The sequence below is a fragment of the Prinia subflava genome, chromosome 6 (genome assembly GCF_021018805.1).
Source record: "Prinia subflava isolate CZ2003 ecotype Zambia chromosome 6, Cam_Psub_1.2, whole genome shotgun sequence".
NCBI classification, from domain to species: domain Eukaryota; kingdom Metazoa; phylum Chordata; class Aves; order Passeriformes; family Cisticolidae; genus Prinia; species Prinia subflava.
In genome coordinates this window covers 18654629-18670288 of record NC_086252.1, presented here as the reverse complement: position 1 = coordinate 18670288, position 15660 = coordinate 18654629, and the positions used below count along the sequence as shown (strand labels likewise).

General features: G+C 36.3%; 1 protein-coding gene across 2 annotated transcripts in view; it reads left to right on the top strand.

Moving 5' to 3' along the window:
- The window catches only part of RAPGEF4 (Rap guanine nucleotide exchange factor 4), a 151147-nt gene that overhangs the window by 20243 nt on the left and 115244 nt on the right, over positions 1-15660 (top strand). The window contains exon 4 of one of the 2 annotated variants that reach the window (XM_063400506.1): positions 1360-1506. In XM_063400506.1, coding sequence (XP_063256576.1) covers positions 1360-1506 — 147 coding nt within the window. Of the gene's footprint in view, positions 1-1359; positions 1507-5251; positions 5484-15660 lie in introns of those variants that run through there. The other variant, XM_063400507.1, reaches the window with a different exon arrangement.

The following is a 15660-nucleotide window of genomic DNA, read 5'->3' as shown; positions in this document are numbered from 1 at the left end:
ATATTGCAATTACAAAGCTACTAACTTTATCTTAATAACATTTGCCTGTTATGACTTATTAGATGCAGGAAAGGAAAGCAGTGAAATTCTAAAACTGGAAGTTGATGCTGAAATATCATGCTCGTGCATCTCTCCTGGATTATCAGCCACAAGGATAGCAAACGTTTCTGCTTTGATTTTTGTAGATGTTGCATGAATCCTACATTTTAGAATGAAACTATACTTCTTATGTTGTATCAAGTAAAGTTAGCATGTGTTTTTATATATTTAAGTGTAATTGTCTGTGCGCATATGTGATTTCCTTTGTTAAGTACTGTTTGTATGATTTTAAATTTCTTAAGCTGTTGCTGATTTTTTAAATTACCTAACAGACAGTCAGATAAGGCCCATCTCAGAAAAAAAGACGTGAATATTCAGCTTCAAGCCTGTGATGAGGAACAAAGCAACTTGTGAGCTGAAAATAGAACATATATCTAAAGATCTTCATTTAGCAAGTTGTTTAATGGCTACTTTTTTCTCTGCAGTAGCTCATAATTTTTATTGGAATTACTACAGAGAAGTTCCTAGCCAAGGGAGATTCATTTACACATCATTTGGAATGGCATGTACTCATATAGAGTTCTTTGAAGTGGACTTTGCTGCTTGTTTGGGACCTTCTTATTGCTCTGTATGTGGATACAATTTTTCCAGGTTGCTTGAATTTTAATAGTTTTCTTTAAATCCCTGATTTATGTAAAAATATATATTTTTTTTGGTCTGGTAGTTAATTGTCAAACATCCATTAACAGTTGCAAGATTTGCTGGCATTTTCATCAGAAGGGCCAAGAGTTGGTTCACTGTACAAGTGCATTGCTTGTACTATAGAGAAATGCAATATAAGTACAGGAGGATATTATAATGGAAAGTTATGTATCAGAAAACATAACACGCAAATTTTTTTTCTGAGCGTAGCCTGTGTAGGACAGAAGTTTATATTCTGAGACTGCATTTCTCACTCTAGTTACCTTCTCGTCACCTCTGAGATTTCTGAAAATATCATCATCATAGCAGTGTTTACAGGTATAAGAACAGAGATCATTGTTTTTTATCAAGGTGGAAGTAATTCTTGTGTTCTCAGCTTTGCATTCAGAAATGTCTGATTCAGCTGACGATCATACAAAACAGAAGTCCCACTTGTTTCCACATTGAAACTTCCCATGTTGTTTACCAGCATATTGATTTTTTGTTGTTGACACTTAAAATAATTTTCTTACTAAGCAGATTGCTGAAGAATTGCAAAGCAGTGCTATTAGAAAATATGACACAAGGACTCTCAAAACATCCTGAAATATTTAATGTGTCCTTTTTTTTGAATCAAAGGATGCTGTGACAATATGCACTCTTGGAATAGGAACTGCTTTTGGAGAGTCCATTCTGGATAACACTCCTCGCCATGCTACCATTGTTACCAGGGAGCATAGTGAGCTCCTTCGAATTGAGCAGAAGGACTTCAAAGCACTTTGGGAGGTAAGTTCAGAGTTATTTGCAGTTAATGCAGAAAAAATGACCTTGTAATATAGTATAAAGACATTTATACCATAAGCAAAGCATAATTTTTTTGAATTAGTTTGGAAAGAAAGGTAAGTTTTTACTTCTCTTTAGTGCTTCATATTGTGTATGATTGCATACTCACGTATGTCTTTCTTGTGGGCCTCTTGTAGTGAAATAACGTAGGTGAAATTTCTGGTTAAGTTTATTTGTATACTGCAGGTGTTGCTCTCTTAGCCTTAAACTTGCTTTTAATGCCAGCATTTATGAGGAGAGTCTATTATTATTATACTCTGACATTGTAAATTATTCTCCTTTACTCCTGTCTCATCACCAGCTGTAAGGGGTTTAGAATTTGCAGATGGATCAAGATAACTTAAAAATTAACTTACTGGTTACATGTGAATTCCCTTAAAACTTTGCTTTGTGGAGAAAAAAGCAAACTACATTCTTCATTCTGTAGTCTGTGTACTTTGATATCCATGCAGAGAGGACTTCATTAACATGTTGCTGCAGAAAGTTACAGAAAGTTTGCATTTTTGCAAGCGTTACATTTGGTTTGAAAAGTGTTTTGGGAACTGGAAGGCATCCTGTTGGCCTGGCCTACACTATTGCCAATTTGTACTGCCAGCTTGTTGGAAATGGTGACTGTACAAGTGTAGGTGTTGTGCAGAGCTGCCAGATGGTGTGACAGTGGCCTAAAGTTGCAGGTCTAGGGACGCTAACTGTATTTAAGAAATAGGTGCTGGTTCTAACATTTCAGTTCAGCTTCTACCTGCAGACAGATGGATTTTTTTACCCTCTTTTCCTGAGAAAGAGCAGTATTGTACTCCAAATAATTGTCCTGAAGCAGTTTTGAAGTCAGTATGAGGAAAAAAGTCAAATCCACGGCTATCTACACTGATGGAGGAAATGGCACTTTGATCACCTGCCTACAAATATGTTACCTTGGGCATAGTTAATGGTGCAGCATCAGCAAGGCCTGAAAGACCACTGTGTGTGAGTGAAACATGGAGGCCCTTGAGCTCCCTGACAATATCAGATGTCATTCTTTGAATTGCAGAACCAGGATTTGTACTGTTTTTTGGCAAGTTCTACAGCTAAATTAGAATGCTACTGAAGTTTTGTGGCAAATATGAAGAATTTGTTAAGGCAATATTTTTTTGCAGTTCACAATTTTTTTTCACTACAGCAGCTGCATTGTAGTTTTAGGCCTTGGCATGAGAAGATTAAATATGCCAGTGGTTTCATCTGTTTTAACATATGCAGCACTTGCCAGGAGTCAGAAATTTGATAATGTAGATAGTGCTTTGCAAGATAATGATGGGAGAATAAATCCAATTTTAGGTTTCTCTGGTGACATTTTTTTTAAAATTTCACTTTTAATTGGCATAAGCACTGTCATTTCTCCCATGCATATGAATTTCCTGCTAAGCATTCAGAGATTGTTGTTCTCTTACCAGGATTATGGGGGTGTGGAGGTTCCCTTTTAAAAACTTTACAATCTTATATTTAAAGCTGTTTCAAAACAAAAGATTCAAAATAATTTGCTCTTTATTCACTAATACAGTTTTATTTTAGCACTTCTGATGATTTTGCTGGGTTTTTTGATGACAGATGCTTTTGGGGAAGGTGGTGTCTTTTAGAAATACTGGAGTGATCATAGGCAGCTTTAGCACACGTCTTGTGTGTGGCAGCTTTTAATGAATTGGGCAGTGGAGCACATCACAAGTGCTGCAGGTGTCAGTCATAGACCACAGTTTAGATCGTGGTGCTTCTTTGCCTTTTGTGCCATTTTACAGTGAGCTTCTCTTATATTTTGGTGTGCTTTCTTTCAAAGAGGTTATCCCTGGGCTCTCAGTGAGTGGAAAGTTATTCAGTGAAATACAGTTTTGCTGTTGGTCTCAGATATAATAAAGTTGTCCTTTTTTCCAAGGTAATATTTATTTCCTTGCAACCTGCTAGTTCCAGAGTCTGCATAAACTGCAGCTAACGTTATAAACAGAGTGTTTAAAATAGATAGAAAGGTATGTAAGAAAAATTTCCCAAAATATACTTCCAACAGCAGCACTAGTATATTGTTATTAATATTATTGTTGTCTGAAGGAAAGTAAATATTTTCCTAAAGGGACACTTCTTATGTTTTGGATGCTGCATTGTTCTTTCTGCCTTATCTTAAGGTTCATATATCTTTACTATGACAAAGTCTGTATGGGGAAACTGTTACTGTTATGTGTCATTCAGATTTTAATTGTGTTTAATGAAAACCCACACAAAGTCAAGAGTGGATCACAGGTATTTAATACATATGGTACCATGGAAAAATGGAGAAAGGCAACAATGTCAGTTCATTACAGTCCAGATACTGTAAAAGCTAGAATCTACTGTGGGCAAATTTCAACTTTCCACATAATGAGAATTTAATTGATGAAAGAAGTAGTTTGTCCAGGAAAAAAAAGTTGAATAATTCCAAGATAATGTAATACTGTAGTATAAGAACAACCTAAATAAATTGTAGGGTTATTATTCTTAAAATGGTTACTGATTTTATGTATGTAGGATTTTTATGATTAATAATAGAAGTGCAAAAATACAATATATGTTATTTTTTTCATTTGTTTGTTTTTCCCCAAGAAATTAAATTTTTGGGAAATCTACTTTATTTCCTTGCTTTGAGGGAAAAAAAATCAAAACTCTGTTAACCAAATGAGGATTTTTGGCCTACAGAGGAAAGAAAATCCAATACTGCAATTTTAAATATTTTTTAATTATTTTTAGATTGTGAATGTAATCTTGGAAAATGAACCAACAGAAATTGATTCAGTATTGACTTTAATTTACTGTGCAGCTCATCTGAAATGCTAGGACTAAAAGCCATGAAGTATCCTTCTTAACACGAAAAAAATTGTTAATACTGAAGCCTATTGATGAAGTTCACATTTGCAACAAATGTTCAGTCAGCCCATTAAGTGCAGAAAGATTTTCTGTGACCTTCATTTCTGTCAGTCAGGGGATGCTGGTCTAAACAAATGACACTGTCCTGGTAACAGCAATTACCAGTTAAAATGGGCCAGTCTTTTCTGTAATGACTGTGTCTGTTGAAGGACATCCTGTTGGGGAACATCTGTTGATCTTCTCTGCTTACTCATCCTCGGAGACTCGTTGTCTATCAACGCTGCTACAGCGGATTAAAGATGATGAAATCTCACATTGAATTCTCACACAGCTGAACACTGTTCCCTGATGAAGAACTTAGAGGTGATGGGAATCACTGGTGATGTTCCTTTGTGCACTGGTTGTCCCTGTGTCTGAAAAGCACTAACAAACATTAAAAAAAGTAGCTTGTTACTGTTACAACAGTGTAGACTTCCAAGATACTCTATGAATCTGTAGGAAAAAATACTATTTGTGTTGATGAGGGCTTGCTTTCCTTCCTTAACATGCATAAGTGATTGTGGTGATAGCTACTTTGCCCAGAAAAACTACTTCAAAGCACGAAGGAAAAGACATCCAAAAATAAACATAAAAGCAGAAGAAACGCATGAGGAGCTCTGGTCACGCACATCCTGTTGGGTCATTACCTTGCTCCACCTCTAATAACTGGATTCTTTTAAACAGGAGGGAAATGAATGCATTTGAGCAGTGTGATCATTACAGAAGTTCTCCATAGTTCATCCTCAAGCTTTGTCCTTTCATGCAGTTGCAAACTGATTCAAACCCAGACAGGAAGGGAGTGAATCTGCTGAGGGGTGACTTATTTTTAGAGGTCTTTCCTACCACAGTGTGTTACTCAGCCTTCCTTGGATAACATACAAATAACCAATTTCCTTTTGTGTGGAATAAGATTGTGTTAGAACTTACTGAACATGCTTTGAGAAACACTTGAGTAAATGAAGAATAGCTATTACTTCGTTACCAGTGACTTTGGAGAGAGGGAGACTTGACTCCCCTGTAAGGTCAGAATGAATTTTCTTTTTTTTAATTCCTATTCAGCAGCACTTACATATCTTGTAAACATATAAACTGTAATGTAACTTGCTTCCTGCTTTTGCCCTTCTGCTGTTAGTTCAGTAGCCCTCAGCAGACTGAACTGCTCTGTAATTATAGATTTGGGAGAAGCAGCTTTCTTACTCCGTTTTCTGAGCACCGTGAGCACTGGGTTTTAATGAACTTGTTTAAAACCAGATCTGTTAGAATAGAAGTTTTACACACTGTTTCATTGGAATGCCATGTAGGAAGTACATGTATGAAAGGAGGTGCTGTAGCACTGTTCTGTGGGGTTTCTGAATAAGGCTTAAGTTCATCAGAACTGGGACCACAGGTCTCCATATATTGTATGGAATGTCAGTTTGTTGCTTTATGGTATATCTAATCACACCTCTCATATCAAGGTATAATATAATTTTATGCTTCATTTTATGTCCTGGGATTATGGCAGTAGGAATTACGAAGGCTTTGTAAAAATACATTAATGAAAATAAATATGGAAGGATTTTGTTTTTATCCATTTGGTCATATTGTAGGTGTATTGTTTATCAAAGGATGTTACTGCATCTCGTGTGGTGTTTTGCAGTGTAATGCAGTAGGCAGCATTTCAGAGAGGCAGCCTTACCCTGCCTCCTGGAAAATACACGTTGCATTGTTACGTGAGAATGTTCTTGCTTCTTTCTCTAGTAGGCTCCTGAACACTTTAGCATGTTTAAGGAGTATTAGGAACCTCACGTAAATGTCAGTACTTTCTAATATACCTTTTTACCAATGTGTATTCCATACCAGAAATTCTTTCCAGTTCATTTGAGTGAGAGATTAAATTTGATCTGAGAAATGAAATATTGGAAGGGGGGAATCAGAGAAGAAATCAGATTAATGTCCGGCCCCTAAACTATCACCTTGATTTATGGTCTACCACTCTGCCCGTTTATTGCCCAGTAATCAATTGCAGAAGTCTCTGCCCTGATTTACTGATTTCCCATAGGCAAACATAGTAGAGGTATAAAACTACAGTTAATAAAATACAGAATATTTAGCTTTGCAGGATGGGTGATCATGTGATTTAAAATAGTGAAGTGCTTGGAGACCCACAAAAGTATAAAAGAGTGGTCATGGAACACTTGGCTGTCTTTACCCCTTTGATGTCACTCTCTCTGTTGACTGCTCAAATGATTCCTTGATGATTTGTCTCTCTAATGGGATTTTATTTGAGAAATATAAAAGTGATCAAATTGTAGTAGCCTGCTTTCAATGTACCTAGAATACTGTGTTCACCAATGACCCAAATAGCCTTCTTGTCAGAATAAGGAAGAATTATTCCATGTTATCAGACAGAGAATACAACACAGGAGAGAGACGTGGAAGTGATGCCTGAGGGGCTACCAAGAACAGAGGCTAGACAGAGTTAAAGGATAAAGGTAGGTATTTACTGAAAGGCCTTCAAAGGGTACACCTTGGGCAGTGCAGGAGTCTTGCAGAGACTGCACCCAAGATGGATGACATCACAGGTTTTTTGGACAGAAATAAGTTTGGTCTATTTGTATATCAGAGATTAATTATCCAGTTATGGCTTCAGGTAATGGAGTCACATTCTCCCAGTTTGCCCCCTACGTCACTATATTTTACATTTTTTGGTGCCTGAGAAAGTGTGTCTCTAGGTGTCCTAGAGTTTCAGGCCTAGAGAGAAATGGTCTGAATTGGTCTGAATAAAATGGGGGAACAGTAGCTGACAGTCTGTGGAGTTTTAGAGTTATACACTAAAGCAATACTAATCTGAAAAATAGAAAAGCTTAAACTTAAGGCATCAGAAGGACCCAAATGTGTGGAGTCTGTTGCCTTATGTTGTCTGCAAATCTCCGCTGATGACAAATACAAATTTTTATGCAAAAAAACAGCTAGTGTGAGAGACACTGAAAAATGAAGTGATGATAGGCAAGATTATTTTCCTGTCGGAACACATGGAAGGAGGAGGAATATAAAAAAATCCCTGTGCCCAGATTTAGAATATGACAGTAAACACAGAATTGGCTAGATGTGAGCAAAGCTGTGAAAATAGCTAATATCCCACCTTCATACCTTGTGTTAATACTGGGAAAGCATGCAAGTGAGTAGCAGGGAAAGATTCCAGAACTGTTATTATACCAAGAAAAAGTGCCAGATAGTGCTTCCAGTTTTGCTGGTATGAATTGAACGTATTTAAAGTGAATACAACACTACTGATTTAATACATGAGGAGCTAGATGGGAATGGATTCTGGCCTTTAGTTCTGCTGTTACATTGGTTTTGATCATCTTCATAATATGCTTTTAGTTTTCCTTCTGCTTGTTCTGCTTTGTCAGACATTTCTAATTTTGATGAGTGATGCTTTATCTGGTAGAGCAGATTTAAATGAGCATGACACAGCATTTATCCCTTGGTAGCCAACCATACATCAGAACTAGCCATGTTTGTCAGCATAGCACTGTGGTGACTGCTGCTTTCGTTTATTTATATTAATCACTTCTTATTTTAAGAATAGATACAAATTTTTCAACACTGTTTGTCACAGTCTATCTCCTAAGGTAACCTTCCTGGCCACTGGCAGTAGAAAAGCTTATCCAGGAACAAGATTTTTCACTTCAGTAATGCAGCATTTCTCTTGGCGTGATAGGTACTGATGAAAGTGTACAAGTGTTTTGGTAGAGGCTTGCTGTGATAGGTCCTTTTCTAAATAATGGCATTGTCACTGTAAAATTCATAGTCAATAGTTGTCTGCTCTGTTTCAGATTATTTACTGTGCCATTATTATGATATTCAGTATTGTCAATGAGGCAGAGTTCTTGGAGAAGATCCAGTTAGTTTTAACTGAGTGTCCCTTTCTTTGTTGTTATCCTTGGTTTAAGGTGACAGTCACTGGCGCTTCAGATACCTCTTAAGCAGCTGAAAATATTGAACAATAACTAGCTGATTGGAAAGGCCTTGATCCTTCCTCTTGGCTCTCTGCAACAAACTTTCCTAGTGTGTCATGGCAACAATTGATTTGCATCTCAGTCTCCTGATTTATTCTGAATCTGTTCCAAAAGCAACATTTTGTGACTCTCACTGGTCACTGGGTAGAGGTGGAATAGTAGAGGTGATTTCTCTAAACCATCCTACCATGTTGTTTCTCTTAGGTGCTATTCTGTATTACTGTAATAGTGATCATCTGCTTGAACCCCCGTTGAATCCTATTATACCAGACACTGCAAAAATACACTATCATTCCTATTTATGGTCCATATAAACGTATAGATGTTCATTAGCACTTCAGAAGGTTTGATATTGCAGAAAGCTTGATTTATTTGAAGTTGTTTCTTGAATAAAAAAGAAGCGAAGCATCCAGAAAGCATGTCAGTCTCCCCGTTAAGTAATGTCTTTATTGGTTTTCTCAAATGTTATCATGGTTAGAGGTAAAGTTGAAAAATATGAATTCATCCAATTTCCAGGAAAATAAAGTATTTTGATTGATTCTTAAAATATTTAAATTACAGAAGAACATCTGACAAACTGAAATGTATACACTTAAAGTCTGCAGATGTTTTTTCAGGCTGCAATTTTTCTTGGAAGCTTTACTGCCAAACTTGCACTTTCTATAACCAGCTTTTTTATTAGCAAAGAAAATGCTTTTCATCCTCAGCAGATTGTATTATTAAATGTGGTATCTCTAAGCATGATGTGCTAAATGGCAAAAACACATACTGCAAAACACAACTGGGAGGCTATGAATATTACTTCAGGAAACAAACTTCTGGTCTTTCATTAGTTCATTTTATTAAGTAAAAATGTCTTTCAGAAGAATCGTAAGATTTGAAGCTTACAAAATAGATTCTGGCTTTTTTCCCAGATATACTTTTTACTATCAAATATGTGTCTCATTCTCTTCTGTCATAGAGAGAATAAAAAGCCTAACAGAATTATGTTTTTTCAGATATGTATAATCTTCTATGTATCTAATATGTATTGTATGCTAGAAGGCAAATTTAGATTTGCTTTGTCAAACTTCTGTGTCAGATTGCCTGGAGCTTTGGTTCTAGCTCTTCGTGGTTAGCAGTGTCCTTTCCTGCCTTGAAGTGGACACCAAAGTGATCAGGTGCATTGAGCTTTGCTTACACTTCTCAACTTCTGGATTTCACAGAGACCTTCCTTAACTGTGAGGTTGTGTTTGAATGGGTTATTTCAGAGGTGGACCCTTTCTGATCTTCTGGTTGGTGTTATCATCTCAGTCCTTTGTCTCTTTTCAGATGAGTTATACTTTTTCTTCCTTACACAAGAGGTTTATCTATTATTACCATTTGTCTCCAGGTTGTTGAGAAAAATAGTAAGCCCTTAAGAAGCTTGAGTTTTTTGTTGCTTTATGGCAATTGATACAAGTGGTGTGTTCCTCCAAGGCTTTGGTATAGAGAGTGTGTGCTTGCATTCTGCTTTTCAGTGGGTGCTTCCTGCTTGTACTATATAATAGGTGAGGCAAATTATCTGATACTGTTTCTTGGATCAATGGATATGTTTTAATATTGACATTTTAAAAATCCATTAGCTTAAACCTGTCAGCATTAAAAAAATTTAGAGATCTTTGACAATGAGTTTTGTGACAGTGGATGATCTTAAACAGATTAACATAAGATGAAAGCAAAGCTGTTGTATCATGGTATTATTCCTTTTTATTCCCACAATCTGGTAGAGTTATAAAATATTTTGTAAAAATATTTTTAAATATTCACATTTATATAGCAAGAGTAATGAAACATACAGGTCCTATTTAGTGGAATGTAAATTCTTCTGTTCTTAGTAAGTGCTCCCTTGAATGGGCATTCAGCAACTTAGAAGCTAAACCTCAGACATTATGAATAGTTTAGGCATATGGATTAATAAATGGGTTCAAAAGAAGAGTGCCCTTTGCTTGCATTAGATAGTACAGTTCTCATAGATATCTTTTCCTGGTCATATTCAGAGTTCAGTGATTATTAGAAACCTTAGCCTGGTTCCTCCCCACTTGTCATCCATGGTGAATCACTGTCATAGTGAAATCAATGAGCATTGTGAGATTTCAACCCAGGTAGTTACTAATTGCTTTTTTTTCCTTGTACAATATGCAGCACAGGCTGATGGCAGTGGGGTTCAATTCTCTTTAGCCTTATCCCTTCTGTAACAGTTTCTGCCCCCTGGCACAGCTGATACAATGTGAGAGCCAGAGGCTGGAATCACCCAAATGATTTTGTGGCTAAGTAGTTCAGGGGTGCTTAACGCAGTGGCCAGCCCAGTACTTGTACTGAGGGAAATCATATCAAAGCCTTAGGAACTCCAGGTATCCCTGAGGTACACTTCGAAAGGAAGATAGAGAAAACTAGGACCTAAATATGGACTGTCTCTCCTGTGGCAGAGAAGAAGAATTATTTGGCGTGGCCTGTCATCTGTGCTGATATGGCCAGTCCCAAGATATCAAGACAAGAAAGAGATTTTAAAAACCCTAAATAGTCCATGTGCTTGCTCTTGAATCAATCCTCATTCCAATCCGAGCGGTAAGACCCCAGCAGTTACAGTTCTCAGGGATAGTGAGTATTGCTCAAATTCCATTAGTTCAGTGAGCTACAAAATTCCTAGAAATCTGTTCAGCAGGACTGTGAAAGGGCCTGCTGGCCCTCACAAATGTTTAAATCGCAAAGGAATTTGTGGAAGCAAGTCTACTTATGGATAAATATTTTTCTTTTGGTGGATAGTTGCTTATGTCACAAATACTGAACAACACCACATATGATGTGGTGCCTTTTAAGGCACATGTTCCATGTATTTTTGAACTATGTCATGAATTGGATGGTCACAAAATTTGAATTTTCATCTAGTGTTTCCATTACATGCTGTTGTTGAAATCAGTGGTTTAGCAGAATATGTGGATTCATACCATCAGTCTGGCGTAGTGCTTAAGGCTCAGTTTCTTTATCCTTTATCCCATGCCTGATTAGATATGACCATTAGTGTGTATTTCCTCTGAACTCTGCTTAAAATACTTTCTCAGTTAAATCCCAAGTGAAGAAGTTGAAAGAAAGCTGAAACTCACAAAGAACAATGTACACACTAAATATCTTTTGAATGAACTTTACGTGTTAATTTCAAATTACACTGATAAAATACTCTTTTCTTTCTAGATGCTGTACATAGCTTTAAGCCAGGGTTATATAACAGTTGTTTGAGGGTGATAAATAATAAGCATTTAAAGTGAAACCTTGCTATCCTGCATCTAGTACTTACTGATATAGTTCAACTTACTGACATTTTAACCTCTGACCATTTCCTGAGTAATTTCTATTTAATTTTGCATACCACTACTCTATTGACCTTTGAAAAATATCTTTTCTGACTACCAGTGCAAACCATTTTCTTCAAGTATTAAGGAAAACAGACAAACAAACTCTATTCTGTTAATTCCCAGAGAACCCTATCCACATATTCCTGCATGCAGGTTAGTGGAATCAGATACAATTTTGTTTTAGCGTAATAAAAATATGCATTACAATATTTGTGTGACCTAATCTTTCAGAAACTGAGTCCTTCAAGGAAGTCATGCTGTTCTGAAAAGACTTGTTATAAAGGAACTTGTTAGAGTAACTTAGTCTTTTATGCTTAATTCTCTCTGGGGATAATGATGGAGACTCTCAGTACAATTAAGGAAAGATTAAAAGCTCAGTACAGACTTATTTTCTCTTTTCTTCCTTTCTGCCAATACCCTTCAAGCTTGTATCCTCTCTGGAACCATGAAACATTTTTCAAATGCCTTTTTTCTTTCTGCCGTCATTTCTCAGTTTTCTGGTATCTGTCTCTTCCACAGATTTATTAATGTGGTTTCTCTTTCTACATTTGTCACTTTTGTTCCTGCTAGCATTTAATGGAAGTTTTGTTGATCTCTGCTTAAGGGTTATTGGGTAAATCTCCATAGGTTTATCCGTGACATTTAGATCTTACTAGATGACCAGCAATCATGAAGAAGTAAGGAAATAGTTCTTGCACTGTTGAAGGTGGTGAGAACTATGCCATCACTTAGTATGTCTTAGCACATTTGCTCTGCAGAGCTAAAGGAGTGAGATGTAGTAAAAGTGTAGACAATTAAGCAGATGTGTCTGAGCACACTGATGCAGCAGAGTTGATTACTGTACCCATTTTACATAATGTGTTATAAGGAAGAGCTACACTTGAATCTGAGCGTGTAATAACTGGGGCATTTACTTGTGCTGTTGCTGTGGTATGGTTGAAAAATTATTTGCTTTGAGATTACAATAGAAATTCACATCAAAACTTTCATTTTTGTTTCTGTCTGGTGTATTTACATACATGTGCCACATGGAGTTGCCTTAAAGAGGGTATTACCTGTATCTGACCTCATATGCAAGAAGTACTTGGTATAATTTTATTCTAAGAGGTAGACTTTTCTATTTTAACAAGAGAATATGGATTCTTCTGCCTTTAAAACTTTCTGAATAATTACTTTGTATTTGACTTCAGGGCTGATATATGCTACCATTCAGCCCATAAGTATTGGTACTTGAGTGGATTCTTGTCAACTTTGCACACTAAAGTTACGCGAAGGTGTGAGGCAAAGGAAGTACTGCAAATGCTTCAAGCCCCCACAATGGTAGGAATACATATTTTTCTACCACAAGAATTCTCTAAGACATTGATTTTACATGGGCATCCATACTGTTAATCTGAGTATCATTTCAAAATGGTAGGCGAATTGCCTTTCCTGGTGTCCATTAACTGGACAAAGTCTTTGGATAAGAATTGAGTTCATTTGCATTGAATAAAATGTGATAAATGGTTGTGTAATCCTGAAGCAGACCATGAGTTATATTTCCCTTCTTAATTAACAAAGTAACTCATACTGCTAGTATGAAGGTTCTGCATTTATTCATTCTACTAATATGAAGTTTCTGCTTTTTAATGTGGGAATGAACAACTAACAAAAAAAATCTGATAAACTGTTCTGTTGTAAGTAGCTACTGCAGGGAGATGGAGAGGTACTTTATCTTTGCCTGCTCCCCTGGGATGGAACAATGGCAAAGCTCACCCTCTGTGGTCATATGTACATCTAAATACAATATCAAATGTTTAGAAAAAAATGGGTACTTGACTGTGATTGACTGTTTATTCTTTCTTGCCCCCAGCTAAAGCAAAGTGCTACCATGTTTCTTCTGTCTTCACCAATTAACATTTTGCTGATTTTTCCTTTTAAGTATACCTTACTGCTAAATCACTTATTTCAGTCTACCTATGTCTATCTTCATTATCTGATAGTGCTGTTGCTGCATATAAAAATGAAAATTATTATTCCAAGATGCTGAAGAATACAGAAGGAAAAAACAACTCTTTCTTTGAAAGTTGTTAAAGTAATAATGAATGCTGTCTTTATATTGGATGTATTCTTTTAAAATGAAAATTTTTGAATGGCTTGTTTATTGTGAGTAGAATTTGGTAGAAGAGATGCCCTTGTGACTGTCTCCAAAATCAGTATGCTCAGCATGATGAAAATAAATAGAAACATACATCGAAGTTCTGATACTGTAGAAAAAAAAAATCTTTTAATGATACTACTTTTATTTTCAAACTATGCTGCATTACTGGTTGTGAATGTGCTGACTTCTTTGGTAGGTCCTTAGTCCTAAACAGCAGTGCTTGTCTATTTACATTGGCCATTACTCACAGACTGCTGCATAAGAAAACTGGGGGGAGGGTATTCTTATTTTGTTAGATTCTCTGCATCATGAGAGAGCAGCAGCATGGATTAAATATTTGGAAACTTAAAACACAGTGATGGAGTTCCAGTAAGTTGTGTTTTAAGTGAAAACAGTTGAATTACACTAATTTCATTGCAGTAATGGACAGTAGAATTTGCCATGCCTGTGGCAAAATGTTCCATGTACTTTGTTTCCTGTGTCTTGCCATGGCCAATACCTGCTAATTCAGAGAATACTGTAGAAAAACCTTCAAACTGTTTATCCACTGTAAAAATGGTGTGTAACAGTAGCGTGTACTGCATAAATAAAAGTGTTTCATGCTTCTTCCCCATCAGTCATCAAGGGTAGGATTAGTTCTGTCCCTTCTTTTGGAACTAAAACAATGTCTTTGTTTAATAAGATCTTTATTTCCATTTCTCTGATTTCATGCACTCTCTCCATCTCTCCATGATGTCTCCACTGAAGAGCTATTGGTCTGTATTGTATGCTCTGTAAAGTTTTGTCTTTGCACATTTTAAATATCCATTTATTAATATCCAAATGGCGTGTAAATGGGTGCTGCTTTTAGAGAAACATTCCCAGTGAAGTGCATCACACACTACTAACAAATTTATTCTTATTTTCCCTCCAGAATTTGTTTTCAGACTTCGTTCTTTGTTTCTTTTGTGAACTGCTTTCATGACCCTCAGATGATTTCTCTCTGTCCTCAGTATTTTTATCCATCCCTATTTGTACTCTGTGTTCATGTCTATGTTTTGTCATAATTAAAAGAAAAAAAAAATCTCATGACTATTCCTAAATTACCTGAAATGTCATCATGCTTCTTTGTATGAGCTTTCTGGAACAGAGAATTCTATGACCCAGTCTTTCAGAGGTATCTGGAACATACCTAATCTGCTGTTTACTATCAGTTTTACCTGCTATAATTTGATAATTGTTGAGAAGAGAGCATTTTTCCTGCATTAAGAAAACTGCATTAAGAAAAACTGTCATTAGTTAAGCTTACGTAGATATCTGTACAGAGGTGGAAATGATGACAGTGGAAGGCATACTGTTGTATACTCCAAATATGTTCAGGATTATTGCTTCCTAGACTTTACTCAGTCTCCAGCTCTATGCAAAGGGTGTCTCCATTGAATTTTTCCAAATGTGTCTTTTCCTCAGCATTGCGCATTCCCTAGAGACTTACATGCTACATTTATTTTTTGTCCATTTTTTATCTTCTCCTTCTCCAACGTTTTCATGTTATCAAGTTGTTTGTTCTCTCTTTGAGAGTATGAATAAAAAAAATGGAAACCAGAACCCAGCCCTTTAGCACCTGTTTAGATGGCACCTTTTTATGTGTTGCCATATTTTAGTATTGTTTGTTTGCAGTCATTTGGCTAATTGTTAATTTTCATGA